Source organism: Eurosta solidaginis, chromosome 1 (assembly GCF_040869045.1).
Source record: "Eurosta solidaginis isolate ZX-2024a chromosome 1, ASM4086904v1, whole genome shotgun sequence".
In the NCBI taxonomy this organism is placed as follows: Eukaryota; Metazoa; Arthropoda; class Insecta; order Diptera; family Tephritidae; genus Eurosta; species Eurosta solidaginis.
The window spans coordinates 61,171,925-61,187,699 of NC_090319.1; the positions used below are offsets into that span (position 1 = coordinate 61,171,925).

At 36.7% G+C, this 15,775-nt stretch overlaps 1 protein-coding gene across 2 annotated transcripts in view; it reads left to right on the forward strand.

Moving 5' to 3' along the window:
- Nucleotides 1-15,775, forward strand: part of LOC137254620 (ribosomal protein S6 kinase-like 1) — a 24,013-nt gene continuing 8,238 nt past the window's right edge. For both annotated transcript variants that reach the window (XM_067792427.1, XM_067792436.1), the window contains exons 1-3: nt 1-312; nt 377-1,187; nt 2,209-3,172. In XM_067792427.1, coding sequence (XP_067648528.1) covers nt 217-312; nt 377-1,187; nt 2,209-3,172 — 1,871 coding nt within the window. In that variant the 5' untranslated portion in view covers nt 1-216. The remainder of the gene's footprint in view (nt 313-376; nt 1,188-2,208; nt 3,173-15,775) is intronic.

Here is a 15,775-nt window from a genome sequence, read left to right on the forward strand (position 1 = left end):
GTCAACACGAGTTTCCTGGAGTTTGCCCAAAACAATGTTTTATGCGTTCTTTACCCTTCCAGCAACATTAATTTGGCAATTTCCAGGCTTTTAGCATGGCGAAACAACCATCGTAAAACCAAAATAAAAAAATTTCCTAAATTTCCAGCGTAACTGCATATGATTGCATATACCAAAAAGGCTTTAATTACTAACTAGTATTTTAGCATATGTAAAATGACTCCCAAACTTGGTGGTTGGATACATAGTTTTGCCGTCACGGATACACAAACACACAAAGGCGGTTACACCATTTACAAGATAACTTCAATCGTAACTATATTAAGATAAATAATTTTATCTGTATGTATTTATTAATTACTACAAAATTCTCTAGGTTTTTCCAAGGTCCTTACCGCAAGCACTCACGTGCCTCACAATATGGAAGCGTTTCCACGACGTCAAACGACTGCATCGCGAACTATCACGTCGTCATCGCAGCCTCAAATTGCCAGGTCAACTTCCTGAGCCAACTGATTGTAGTTTCTTCAAACGTTTCGACACAGATGTTATACGACGTCGTAAGGATTATATACTAAAATTGCTGGATTTTACGGCACAACATCCAGCTCTATATAAATGTCACGCATTCACGCAATTCTTTAGTGAGGCACAACAAACGGGCATAGGAGGGCTGACCAGCGGTGGTTCAAACAACTTAACTTTTACACCAAATGCCTCTCCATTACACAGCTTACATACGGCATGTATAGATGGTGCAATAGAAAATATATGTGATAACCTTGATTTGCATTATGACCCATACGAAATAGGCATAGATAAAAATTTGTTTGATTCGGAAGAGAACAATTCGGGCACAACCAAAGATGGCGCAGAAATCGTTAATAGTATAAACGCAGATAAGGAAAATGATAATCTTATTGTTACTGATTCGTCAATTATTGAAGATGGAGTTGAAGAACCAAATACACATACAGCCGCACAAGATCAGTTTGATCAAACACCATGTAAAGATTATACACGTTTTCTTACGCCAATGGCTTCAATCGAAAGTGATGATAGTGATTATATATATGAAGCAGCTTTAGAGTTCAGCAAAGCTGTACAAGCGGAAGCAAATTTAGATTATAAAGAAGCTTATTTGCGTTATAAGCACGGAGTGGAGCTCTTACTGATTGGGTCCAAAGGTTAGTACATGAACATTATTGTAAATTACCTTCTTACAGGTAAGCTATACTGCATTTTAAACTGCTAAGGGAAAAAAGTATGTTCCACTGTAGGCGATAAACTCCCTGCTTATGTGTAAAAGACAATATACTTGAGAAGTTATTTAAGGACGATGATCTAAGTGGACAAGCTTCCCCCAGCGGGTTACAGGACTTAGAATATGGTACGCGGCAGGTATGCCTGTCGTAAGTTGCGTCTATAATACCAATTTGATTTAAGGGAATTTGTCAAGGGGTTGGTTGTCAGCGAAATTTATGGCTTCTCCAACACAATTGTCAACCTCATCTTCCCGTGGTGAATCCTGCTCCTTCAGCAGCCGAGGCTCTGGCGATCCCAAGTGGATCTAGGGGATGGGATTTCGGTATTCCTAGAAGGTTTCTTGTGGTCATACTAAATCGTTCCCGTGATGGGGGGCCTATCGCTACAAAAACCAGAATAACAACAAGGTGGAGATATTGATATATATGGTCTGTGCCCCCTTGTCATCAGAGTTATTATAACGGGAGTGGTATGAAGATGACATTATCGGCTAATATCAATACTCGTATCGTTACTCTCTCAAAGACAGAACTACTCAGATTATTGTTACCACTAAAACACTGCCTTTCTTTATCATCTCGAATGTTTCAACCATCCTTTGCACGTTACACACTATCGAAAGTATGACCGGGTTAAAAAAATTCTTTTCCGGAAAATGCAGCGAAAAATTTCTTGGTGTGGGATTGGTTTCAATACCGATCGAAAAAAAAATTACACCGAAATGACAGACTTGGGTCGGAGAAAAAAAATCTCCAGTCGCTCCGGTAAATAAAACCGGCAGTCGTGGGAGTAGTAGGAAGTATTTCGGATATGGGCACTCCTTTGTCCTTTCACACCCTTTCATTTGGTATGCTCCTCGTATGAAAAGGACTGTAAATACACTACACTGTCACATCAACCAACCATACCTACTCTTAATAAAGCTCAATAATTTCTTTTCAGATGATACAAACGATGAGCGAAAATTCATCGCTAAAGCAAAAATATCTAAATATCTCGCCCGCGCCGACGATATATTTGATAATTTTGTATGTGAAAATACCAGTACCGGCTTTAATGGTATTCGGAAAAATTTTCAGCTATCCATTGATGTGGCTGAATGTGGTAGAGATGATCAATTCACCGCTTATCTTGAACGTCCTTGGAATCATTTAGCAAAATATAAAGTTTTGAAAGTGCTTGGCGATAGTGTAATGCAGGTTTATTGCGTTACAGAACCTGAGCCGCGCACAACATACATAATGAAAGGTATTGAGAAGCCATCAAGTAATATGCCTACGCAGACCATTTTTTTGCCACAACATGTGCCATATATGGTCGATTTGTTGGCATTCTTTCAGTCGGAACAAAAAGTATTTTTACTCTTGAAGCATGCTGAAGGTGGACGCCTATATGACTACGTACAATCTTATACATCAGCAAAGACAACGGCTAGAGCAAGTAATAATATTTCATCTCTATTCCCCGATGAAATGGATATTCCAATATTGGTTGTGTTGAATGGATCACCAATTGAAATTGATAACGCCGTAAAACAAAACGAATTTATACTACCGCAACAAGAAGAACTAGAAAATAATGAATTTTCTCCTGATGATGAAACGACACAATTGACATCTTCAGATTCTGTAGATTTTACGGAATTAGTACGTTCATCTCAAAATTTGCTTCAATCAGTATCGCATACTTTGCAGGAAATCAAGCAATTAGAAGAGATGCCAAAGCCGGTGATTATTGCGGCAACAGCTCAACCCACAAGTGATCCAGTGCCAGTTTTAACATCACCACTAACCAATGAATCTGTTACAAATACATTTACAATATTACCTGAGGCTTGTCTAAAGCAATGGGCGCGAGAGTTAGCGGTTGCTATACATGGACTTCACGTTAAAGGAATCATATTGAGGTGAGTGTAATAGTGTCTTAAGTGCTATTATATTGATGAAATGAAGTTAGCTGAAGACAAAGCACTACTGTTTTGCAGGGTAGGACAAAGTTAACTTTGTATCGAATTAGTTTAGGTCAAGACTCATGCCAATGGAATTGCATAGTTCGACTAACAGCCCAACCTATCACTGAAAGAAATGGTGCGAGTAAAATCAACAAATCGGCTCTGTTGTTCTTGACTTAACGGAAGTTAACAAAACTCTGTAAAATTGACAGATTCCTAATCAATCTAACTTATTTTTCTGTTAACACAACTGATCTCACGGGTCATTTTAACAGCGAACAACAGTCAATGCATGAGTAAATTTCAAAGAGAATTTTACGTTCACTACGCTCTCTACTTTGTACTTATGACGATGGTGCCACTTGTTGAAAACAAAAACAGCAAAATAAGAAAACTACCAAATCGAAAAAACACACAAATTGGGAAAACAACAAAAAACTAGTTTTTCAGTTATCAATACAAAAAGGAAAACCCTTTTTTGAATTTACCTACTGTGCAAAACACAGCAAAAAATTATGCGATACCGGGACACCTATTTATCGGGTACAATTTTGCAACTTCTCCTCCAAGCGAAATGCAAAATTGCGCCCTCTTGTTGCAAAAGTTTTGTTTGAACGAACAGGATTTTTCCAAAATTAGTAACATTTTGTTCAAGTTTTTACGAATTTTCACTCACGCGAACGAATCTAATAAGATAATAAAAAACGTCCTTTTTTAATATTGATATTTCCGACAGCATACAAGTTTGAGTTGTTTTGGAATCGTTTCAAAATAAAGTGTTACGAGAATTTAACTAGCCGAATTACATATAAAGTTACTCCAGTGGTGAATTACCTTCCCGCGATTTTATTCTTTACTTTTCTATAACTTACAAGTTCTCTACTTAAAATGTTATGTCAAACATTTATACAACAAGTTTTGTTCGAAACAATCAAGTGTGGTAACTCTACATGCGAGAGAAAAAATTGCGAATGAGCTGCAACTGAAAGAATTGAAAATCAGTGTCGTGACTGCTACGAAGTTCTAAACCAAGCGTCGGCAAATTGGAAATGCAGATGTGTTAGTGAGAGCGCGATAATCGCGCACATCACGTGATGCCTCGGTTAGCTTAGTTCATTCGCTTCATTGCGAATCATAACTAAGTGTGATATCTTATTTGTCAAATGCCTGACAGGATGTTCAATATGGCTACTTTTTAGCGTTTTGACAGAGTGTTCAATATGGCGGCGGCTATCTTCAGCGGGTGATAGAAAGAGATACGCAATGAATAAAGAATGAGACAGCGATAGTAAAATTCAAATCAGGTGATCCAATCACTTTGGAATTTTGACGTCTATGCAGAAGATATCACACTTAGTTATCATTCACAATGATTCGCTTATTAGCAAGCAACAAGACAAGATCGTTTGTTATTATATTTTTAATGCGCACAATGGGAAGCAAAAGGTTTACACAATTAAAGAGATTGTATTTGCGCAAAAGGGTTGGTCAACATTAAATATTTTTCGCTTGTGCGCACTGAAAAAATTAACAAACGATCTTTGCTTGTTGCTTGCTAATAACTTTCGTCAACATTGCGAGCGACGCTTACAATCGATGTTGCTGCGCCAAATGCTCACTGACTACTAAACTAAAGAGAATAAGAATACATGTGAATTGAGTGTGCGCAATTGTGCCAGTAAATGCCGATGCCTGTTCTAAATTAAATAAATTATAAAAAATAATATTTGGTGAATGTGCGTTTCATAAAACAAAGTTATAAAGTGTATAATGCTTAATGTGTGCCAGCATATTTGATGTACGCCCAATTGAAGTTCGGTTAGTAAGTACATACATATGTAATTATGTACTTATTTGTCCGATTTTTGTTTTAAATTTAAAGAAAATGGAAACATTTTGCAGCGGTCTACTGTTATGGTCTACAGTTACGGTATACTTGAGAGAGTCGGCGTGCGAACACGCCTAGTGACTAGTGATGGGACCTAAAAGTTGCAATGGAAAAGTATCGAAAAATGACAAGAAAAAGATCGGCGATCACTAGCAAAAAAGAAAGGGAGAAATCACGAGTTTCCGGAAAAAAGTCGAGGAAGAAGGCCGCTGGTAAAAGGGCTGATAGCGAAAAGAAGAAAACCACGAAACCACGAGTTTCCGGGGATAAGAAAATTTTCTCTCCCCTTTTTGGTTGGCACGCTGACGAAACCGGTCAGAAAAAAATTCATTCGTCATCATATAAAGCTGGAGCACAGCCGTATTTCTGCTAACGACAATAAGAGGAAACATTGGGATTAAGGAAGTGCATAATACAGCGTAATTGCTCACAAACCAACGAACAAACACCGGCATATACATACAAACAAGCGCAGCTCGCGCCATTTCGAATATTTACACCCTTCGAATGTTGGAACTTGGTTAAATTTTGTACTAAATCATCGCAAAAGCCAGTCCAGACTTACCACCAGCACCAGCAAGAACCATAATAGCGGCAACAACGTCTAACCTGCAACAACACAGAGGTACACCAGCGGATGCCGCCGGACGGTCTTTTGCCGGATAAGTATGTACCGGCCTACTGGGTGAGTCCGTTTTTTTGCTTTAAAACGCGTACACATCTTTGGGCGCTGATACTTTACCTTTCGCTTGTGGGTCGTGCGTTTATGTACCCTATTGTATGAAGTCCTGTCAGAAGGCAAACCATCATTGTCCCAATTGTAATGCATTCATTGGCACCTATTCAAATTGGTTTCCAGTAAACTGAAACCGAAAAATTCTAATATGTCCTCACTAAAGCCAGAGCAGAAAAATTTCTGTCTTAAACAAATCAGAAGACAGCGCGAGTATAGATCGGTTGGAGGTGATAGCTTTCACATTACAACATCCCAAGGGCGTGCACATAAATGTATTTAGACATATACGCGCCCATACTTGCTATTATATGTATTCAATCCATATACGACCCCAGTAATTTTTATTTGTAATATGTCATATTGATAATATGGCAGCATTAACGATTATGAAATTAAAATAAACTTTCTACAAATATTCACTTGCATGTACACTCAAAAGAAAATGGGTTGCGATTTTTAAGTAAAATTTCTGAAAATGATTTAATGCACTTTCTATTTATGTATATTTTTCTCTGTATACCACCATGCTTTGGTATTTTTATAAGCCAATTTAAAAAAAAAAGAAAACTTTGGAATTATCTGCCAGAAAATAGATTGTCATATCAAGGCGGTAGACTTCGCTAAATCGTAAATATATTTCTAACATATACATATATTTTTCATATGCCCTTTATGAGAATTAGCACATTCATACCTACTTAAGCATATTGGAGTTTTCTTTATTTTTTTAACTTAGCAAGTAAACATAATATATATTCTAGATGGTATAGCGCGCCTAGTATTTATTTCTTTTTATATCATACCTAAATATAAATGTAACCTTTAAGTACGGACGTTGAAGAATTACGTCAAACGTCAAAGGTTTATTGCTCAATTCTCACCAGCTTATGTATCAAAGTACTTGGAGAAGGTTCGTGTTTCAAAACCTGAAGGATTTGTAAGAATACATTCGTCTGTACCCGCGTATAATTAAGCATGTTTATTAAAATAATTGATACTCAGAAGCTAGATCACGTTATCATTGTAATATTTCTTTCATCTAATACCTGTAATAAGGTTAACTGATCTGATAAAAGCCCATAATTTGCATGTGTAACTTTGAGCGGAAAAGGAAATTTTTATGAATAGGGTAATAAAAAGGGAAAATTGGTATAACTAGAAGTAATGTTGAGCGAAGTGACATTAAAATAGAATAAAAATGAAAAAGGTAAACAAAAATTTAGTTAAAATAACATTACCTAAAATAAAATAGACTAAACTAAAGTAAAATAAGATAAACTAAAATAGACCGAACCAAAATAATATACACTAAAACCAAACAGGCCAAAACAAAATACAATTAAATAAAATACAACCAATTTTTTCCCTTAAATACATCCCCCTCTACTTAAATACATCTAGGGCCTTCCGCCAAATTTACTACTAAAACTTTTTCTTGTTATATGGAATATCTAATTCAACCAGATCCTCGTACATTTTGTAATACATACCACTTAAGATTGTTTCTTTTTATGCTTTAGGGTTCTACTTAGATTATTTCTAATAAGTCTCAGTATTGTAACAAAATGAATTATAAATAAATTGTAATTAGAATGGGAATGCTGACGTCTCCCTTTATTTAGAAGGCATAGGGTAAAACAGGTAAGGGGCCACCGAAATATAGGTGCGTCGGTGGCCATGATTTTTGAGGGTGGGATCAGCACCTGGCGTCGCAACAACACCCGCGGCGCCCCAATGTATATTCGGCCTCTTTTTGTTTTCTTTCAATTTTTCAGCGTTTTTTTTTTTGATTTTTGTATTTAGCGTTAGTAACCGGCCATGTCCGGTTCGGTAATTATTTTTGCGTCAGTTTTTTTTTTGAATTTTGAATTTAAAAATGTTTGAATGTTAACGGTCTGTCCGTGGCATCCGGTTCTGTCGGTTTTTTCTTGAATTTGACATCTGTTGGTTTTGATAGGCATGATATGACTTTTTTTCTGATTATGGCGCAGAAACAGTAAGGTTGGCAAGGACTAGCCACTATGCACCACCACACCATACCGACCGCCTTCCTTACTGCTTCCACCGAAAATGCGAATCCCTAACAATTTTATATCAAATGTGCGTACACAAATATATGTAAATATAATTATAATATAACAATATGGTGAAAATTTTTGAAGAAAAAGTTGAAATAAAGTTCTTGAAACCGACGCCAACGTGGTTTAACAAACGAAGCAGTGCCGTTATTTTCCCTAGAGCATGTACAAACTCGTGTGTGAATATGTATGTAGCAAATATGTACATATGTAGCAAGTAAGCATTTACGTATATATATATGGCAACATACTTTCGTACAAAGCTGTCGTTGGTAATTCGGAACAAGTTTTGTTTATTTGAATTCAGGTTTCAGTTATTATTATTTTAATTAATATTGCTAAATAGCAATAAAATCATTAGAAATTAAATGTTCTTATGTGTAATTTATACAAATAAAAAAAAACTACATAAGTTTAAATATATGTATATTTATCCGGCTTTTATTTTTTCCACAGGTATTTATATCATATGAACAGAAAACTCTGTTGATGTAAAAGTTTACGCTATTAATCTAGAAAAAACAAAAATCTATGTCATTTCTACGGCTTTCACTGTTAGTCTCATCTTAACATAAAATCTGTTAATCTAACAGTTTGCACTAGTCATTTAAAAGAACAGAAATCCTTTCCATATTGTAACGAATTTAGTGCAATTCCGCTTATTCCAAATCTTGTACTAACGTTCGAATCACTAAACTGTTGAATAAATAACTCCAATATTGAATAATGTAAAAATGGCCTTTATTAAAGTACTTCACAATAACACTTATACTTCGCAACTGATAGCTTGCTTAAACCAAACTGATTGTCGCGCCTCTACTGTTGCTGCTTTTTATACTCTTCGATTTCCTCGTTCCATACTTCTAGGCGTTTCTAGAATTTACTTAGTTACTGCTATAAAATTATAACTACAGATGCACGTGTATAGCTTCTCATATACGCGTGTATATGTGAGTGACACTTCCACAGATAATTGCCTACTTTTGTGAGCATCTCAGATAAGATATATGCATGTGTTTGTGCGTCTCTTCTCTGCTGCGTCTACGTACATATGTGTATACATAATGATTGATTCGTATATGTAAATACAAGTGACTGCCTGCTTTATTGTTGTTGTGGCTTCATTTACTTAGCATTAGACTAGTGATGTGAGTATCACTTAGTGTCACTAATATTCGTCACACTGGCCTCCACCTATGTCTGATCGTCCCGATCAGACAAACATCTCGATCTAACCGCTGCTAGCATCTCGAAATGAACCACCCTTCTATTTCGTGAAGTCCCAATGGTTTGTATGCGGTAGATGGTATCACTGATCTTCTTCACAACTTTGTACGGGCCTTCCCAAATGCACCGAATTTTTGATGGAACACCTTTCCGCCGGTGAGGGTAGTAGCAGTATCAAATCTCCCTCCAAGAAACCTTCCGAATTATAGTTCTTGTCGTACCTGTGTTTCATCCTACTACTCGTTGCCCTGAGCCGTTCCCTTACACTTTGTTCTTTGGCCAATGAACTACTTCGCAGAGCTTGCGCTTGACGGATTGGCTTCGCATAATCAGTATCGTTCCCACGTTTCCCAACAGTAGTGCGCCCTGGCTTGAAACTTCCCTCGCATTCCTTCTGGGAAATTCTTTCCTTCGTTTTCGTGCGTCCTTTTGGTTTTGTCAATTCCAGTGTTTCTCTCGCAGGTACTTTTGATTTCGCTTTATTTGGCCCATTCGATCCATCAACCTTTACCTTTGACTTTCGTGGTATTTGTCGAGTCTTCTCCACCAGTACTCGATTACTGCTGAACCCTTTCTCCAAACTAAAGTTAAGTGGTATATCCTGGTTCTTATAGCGCATATTCCTTCTTTGCATGTCGATCCTGATGTCATGGTCAACTAAGAAGTCCACTCCCAATATGACTTCATCAACAATCTCCGCCACAATGAATTTGTGTAGAACCATGACCTTCCCAATTAAGACTTCACATATCACTTCTCCCTGGACTTGGTTATACTCGCCCGTGACCGTACGCAACCTTGCTCCAGGTAACGGTTTTACTGTCCTGTTGGCCAAATCAGATCGAATCAAGTAATGAGATGCGCCCGTATCTACAATCAGTACATGTTCTTTGCCATCGACATTTCCTTCGGCGGTAAGACTGCTCGCGTTTCTTCCAATTTGCGAGATAGATATCACAGGACATTCAATAGCTGGGGCAAGTTTTTGTTCTTTATATCTGACTCGCTCTTGCTTATCTCCTCCAGCTTTACGTTTACGACCAGCCAAGTGACGACCAGCAATGACGTGCAATGTGACCGGGCTTCCCGCATTTGAAGCATTTGATAACTCTTTTCACCCCGCTTTTGCGATCCTTTTAGCGCCTCCAATATTGCGTCTACCCACTCTGGCTTTTCTACTTCCACATGGCGTGCTTTGAAAACTGGCTTACACAGAAGCGAAGCTGTTTCCTGAATCAGAGCATGTGATACCGTCTCTGTGAATGTAGGTTTTGGGTTTGCGTATGTCGCTCGCTTCGTTTCCGCGTCCCGTATGCCATTTATAAAGCACGGGTGCGTCCGCATTCGCCAATATGCCAGCCTTTCAACATCCGACGCAAACTCTTACAATGTTTCACCAGGCCTCTGGAAGCGGTTCAGTAACTTCATTTGGTATATCTGTCTCCTATGCTTAGTTCCGTATCGTCTCTCTAGAAGCGCCAAAAGATGGAGTTTTTACCTTTGTATTACTCGCTAAAGGAGCCGGGCGATTAAGTTGCAATTCCTGTATACGACCTCTCAAAACATCCACCTCGGCTTCGATTTTTTTCTCAAACTGCGTTATTTTCTCGTCCATACGCGCTTCGAGTTTTGAAGATATACGCGCTTCTTGCGCTTCGAGTTGTACTGTTATGCGTGCCTCTTGTTCTTTCAGTTGTGTTTCCATCTTTGATGTTATACGTATCTCCTGTGTTTCTATCTGTGATTCCATGTATGTCTTCTGTTCTTCCAGTTGGGATGACATTTGCGACGGCATTTCTGAAATGCGTGCCTCCTGTGCTTCCATCTTGGATGTTACTGTCGATGTTTGAGCAGATACTGCAGCCAAAATCGTGTTCAAGTCTGTGCTCGTAACTGTCTATGATGTTTCGTTTTTCTCTTCAGTTTTTGTTGTTGATTCTTCCACATCAGGATAAAAGACATACTCGTCCACATCAATTCATTGCGACTCCATTTCCTCTCGTAGCCGTGCATGAAGTTCGATCTTATTGCCGGTTGTATTCAATCCACGGTTCTCCAACTCCTTTTTCAGTTGCTGGATGTTTAATTTACTCAACTTTGCCATGTCCAAGTTGTATTCAAAATCTTCGGAATTTATTCATTATTGTAACGAATTTAGTGCAATTCCGCTTATTCCAAATCTTGTGCTAACGTTCGAATCACTAAACTGTTGAATAAACAACTCCAATATTGAATAATGCAAAAATGGCCTTTATTAAAGTACTTCACAATAACACTTATACTTCGCAACTGATAGCTTGCTTAAACCAAACTGATTGTCGCGCGTCTACTGTTGCTGCTTTTTATACTCTTCGATTTCCTCGTTCCATACTTCTAGGCTTTTCCAGAATTTACTTAGTTACTGCTATAAAATTATAACTTCAGATACACGTGTATAGCTTCTCATGTGCGGGTGTATATGTGAGTGACACTTCCACTGATAAATGCCTACTTTTGGGAGCATCTCAGATAAGATATATGCATGTGTTTGTGCGTCTCTTCTTCGCTGCGTGTACGTACATATGTGTAGACATAATTATTGATTCGTTTATGTAGATACAAGTGACTGCCTGCTTTATTGTTGTTGTGGCTTCATTTACTTAGCATTAGACTAGTGATGTGAGTATCACTTAGTGTCACTAATATTCGTCACAATATTAACAATTTTGATTGGTATTCTTAGAGCGACAGTAATAATTGTTAATTTAACAAAACTATTGGTAAAGTATAATGAAACAACTTTTTTTGTTTATTTGACTAATAAAATGGTCAATTACAAATCAGCGATTTGTGCGCAGTTGATTTAACATCTTGTTGCTATGGATAAAAATTTACAGAAATTTCGGTTGAATTGACCCGTATTTCGGTTGATTTTACTAGTCTTTTTCTTTCAGTATAATACAAATGCAGTGCGTCAGTTTTCTGTCAATTGTCTCAGACACATACATTTTGTGTGAGAGTAACACAAATTTGGATTTACTGTGTAAAATCATAGTTTGGGGTAGTGCACTTAATTTTGATTACATTGCACATTGATTAGCTTTACACTATGTTGGAAACATTTTAGTGGGCACATTTTTAGTGATAGTGCTGCATTTTCCACTACGGAAAAAAATTTATTGCAGTCATTTTATTTTTTCACTGCCACTCAGCTGAGAAAAACAAAAAATATCATTCTTTCATTTGAGTGAAGCAAAATTTTGTACACTTAGCTGAAGCTGGAAACATTCTAACTTTTAAATTTTAGTGAAAAACTTGTCAGCTTCCAGTGGCGTAGTAACGGGAGAGGGGGGGACAAAACCCCTCCCGAAATATTAGTAGTGTAAAATTGATTTGAGATGATATACATTTCAAAAACGCGAAGCTATTCTCAAGTATGCCGTCGAAACTTTGAATTGTCCAACAAAGAAAGAACGTTTGAAGCGATTCAGTGAAACAAGATGGACGGAAAGACTAGATGCTGTGATATGTTTCAAAGAAATGTTTGCTCCCATTTATTTCAGTTTAGAAAAAATTCATGACTGTGGAAACGCTGAAAGTTCTAGAAATGATTTCAGTTATCTACACTGGACTGGAGGATTCATTGTGGCAATGGTTGTTATTAACGAACTTTTTTCTTTGGCTCAACCTTTAACCTCTTACCTTCAGGGGAAAAGTGTTGATCTTTTTGCAGCAGTTACAGCGGCTGATGATCTGGATGTTTTGTTGAAAGAAATGAGGGAAAATGCTATGTCAAAGATCAAAGAAATGGTTCTTGATGCTAAAGAAATAGCTGAATATATCGGAGAGAAGATTGAAGTTCACAGGATTGTGAGTCGTCAAAAGAATTGAGAAAACTACGAAAACAGCTCAGCAGAAGAATATTTTCGCAAATCAATATTCATCCCTTTCATAGATCACTTCATATATTCAGTGTCTAATAGATTCATCAAGCATAAAAACACATTGCCCATTATTGAAAATGTCATTCCCGATAAATTGGTCAGAAAAGTAGGTGAAAGCGTTTCTGAAACTGTCGAAATAATAATGGATCAGTGGCCAGCACTACAACAACAACGTTGGGTTGGAGCAGAATATCGCTCAAAGGCATTCATCGACGCATTGAATCTTTGTAATGAAGAACTTTTTCCACACGTTTTCAAGTTTTTGAAGATTGAAGCCACGTTAGTTATAATCATTGCCAGCAGTGAACGAAGTTTTTGAACTTTGAGGCGTTTGAAAAATTGGATAAGGAGTTCAACCGGAGAAGTTAGGCTGAATGGACTTGCCCTATTAAGTATCAATAGAAATATTGATATCACGGTGGAAGAAGTCATTGACCGATTCGCTCAAAAACAGAGGAAAATCAATTTGCATTTTTGCTTTTTACTATTAATTATTACAACAACATTTTCAATAAATGGATCACTGAATAAATACAATACTATTTCCTCCCAATAACATTATTCCATGCAATAAGTGGTTTTGCAATACAGGGTAGTTTTTTTTTCTCCGAAATTTGTATGTGCTCACTTCTAGAAATATTCTATTAGATATAAAAATGCAATTGTAAAAGTTTCAGCTAAATCGGAATTCGCCTTCCCGTGCCTAAAGAGCGTGGAAGTTTGACAAAATCCCAATTTTTACCGAAAACTCGAAAATTTTTTGTTTCAACCTGCGATAAGATATTCGCATTGCAACAGGTGTATTATTAAAAGAAATAAAATTTAATAGACTTTAAAGTATATAATAACATTTCTTCTCTAAAACTGGACAGTTGAAAAGATATTTAACATTTAGTGGACAAAGATTGTTACCTGGTAAGGTATTTCGTTGTTCCTCACAATTTCGAAAACAATTTTACGTTTACCTTACGTTATCTTACCTTATATGTAATCAACGGATGCACTTAAGTATCTTTATTTATTGTAATAGAAAAAACTGAAAGTTAAGAAATTGTTGTAGTTATGTATTTTCAGTCTTTAATTAATGAGTACAATGCTTAACAAAATGGTGAGATGATGGTAACCATTCTAGAGTTCACATTCGAAGAAAGAATTCATATTAAAAATAAAAGTTAAAAGGATTAAACAATTAAAAAATATTGATTTTCAATTTCAGTCATTGGATACGGGTTGAGAAAGGGTACACTTTGAAGCATCGGGGTAAAGCTGCCGGCAATCCGCCACCACCTGAAGCAACAATTGGGTCTGCTCCTCGTCTTTTGTAAGAGTGTTATTAAAATCTTGAATCTTTATGCTTTTAATAAAAGGTTCAAAAAGTCTTTATTATCAAACCAGCTCATTGGGGCCTCTGCCAAAAAATCCGTTCCGACCTCAAAATACTCGAAAAATACAAGAGATTGGTCAGAAATAAACTCATCAAGGGAAACATTTTTAAAAAACTTCACAGCTTCCTTTTCAGAAACTTGTACTCTCACTATCCTTGGGGATCATTCATTTTCTGTTAAATCCTTGTATGATAACATCTTTTGTGCAATTTTTCCCCTAAGTTCATTTGAAAAATTTTTATCGAACAGACTGAAGCAAACCAATTCCGGATTCAGATACGACATGTGATGCAAATATTTTCCCAATACCTTTTCTGATATACCTCGATCAAAACGTTTGTACTTAATGACGTTCTGAATAAACCAGGGATGCACCTTAACGTTAAGCTAATCGTTTATCAAAAAATTTCCACCGTTTCCGTTGAAACACTTCGAAATATTATCGATAAAGAAATTATCAAGATAAATTGTATCTCGTTTTTAACCGAAATGAAAAGCTTTCGTTAACGTTAAAAACGTTAACAAAAACGTGATACTTTATGTTTGAATTGTGCTGGCAATGCTATAGCCATGGTGAAGCCGTAAGGTGGCAACAACGAGCGCACATACACACACAAACTCCATGTAATTTGTTTGTGTAATTCGTTGGTGGTAATGTCAAAAATACTCTGAGAAATGTTCGTACTGTCAAAATTCATGAGAAAAGTTGCAATCAGCCTGGCTAATGCTTTCACCTTTAATGACTCCGCCATCAATCATCTTTGCCAGCATAGTTTGAAATTAATAATCAACATAAACGATTTGATTTCGTTTTGATATGGCAGAAAACGAAACGAAATCACTTCGTTAATTTGACGATCTTAACGTTAATAAACGAAACGAAATGACTTCGTTTCGTTTATTAACGTTGATTATCGTAACGAAATGATATCGTTTCGTTGGTTAAGCATGCCTGGAATAAACATTAAATCAATATTTGGCGCCATAATAGCGTTTGAAGCTTGACACCACATTTTAACATATAGATTGACAATAAATAAACAAGTAACTTTTATTGAACTGAACTCTTCTTTGGACATGGGAAATTGCTCCCTAAAAATAAAAATTCTTAAAGAGTAAATGGCTTTAGCCATCCAACGAGCGTGATGATAAGCATCAGGAGAGCGAAATGAAACATCACGAGAAGGGAGTTTTCCTAGAAATATCAAACATAACTTGATACATTCTAGGTAATCATCTCTCAGCAGTTTTTCAGTTAACTGAAGGCGAAGAAATTCCGAAACGTCTTTTTCGAATTCTTTCACTGATCTCTTTACCGAAT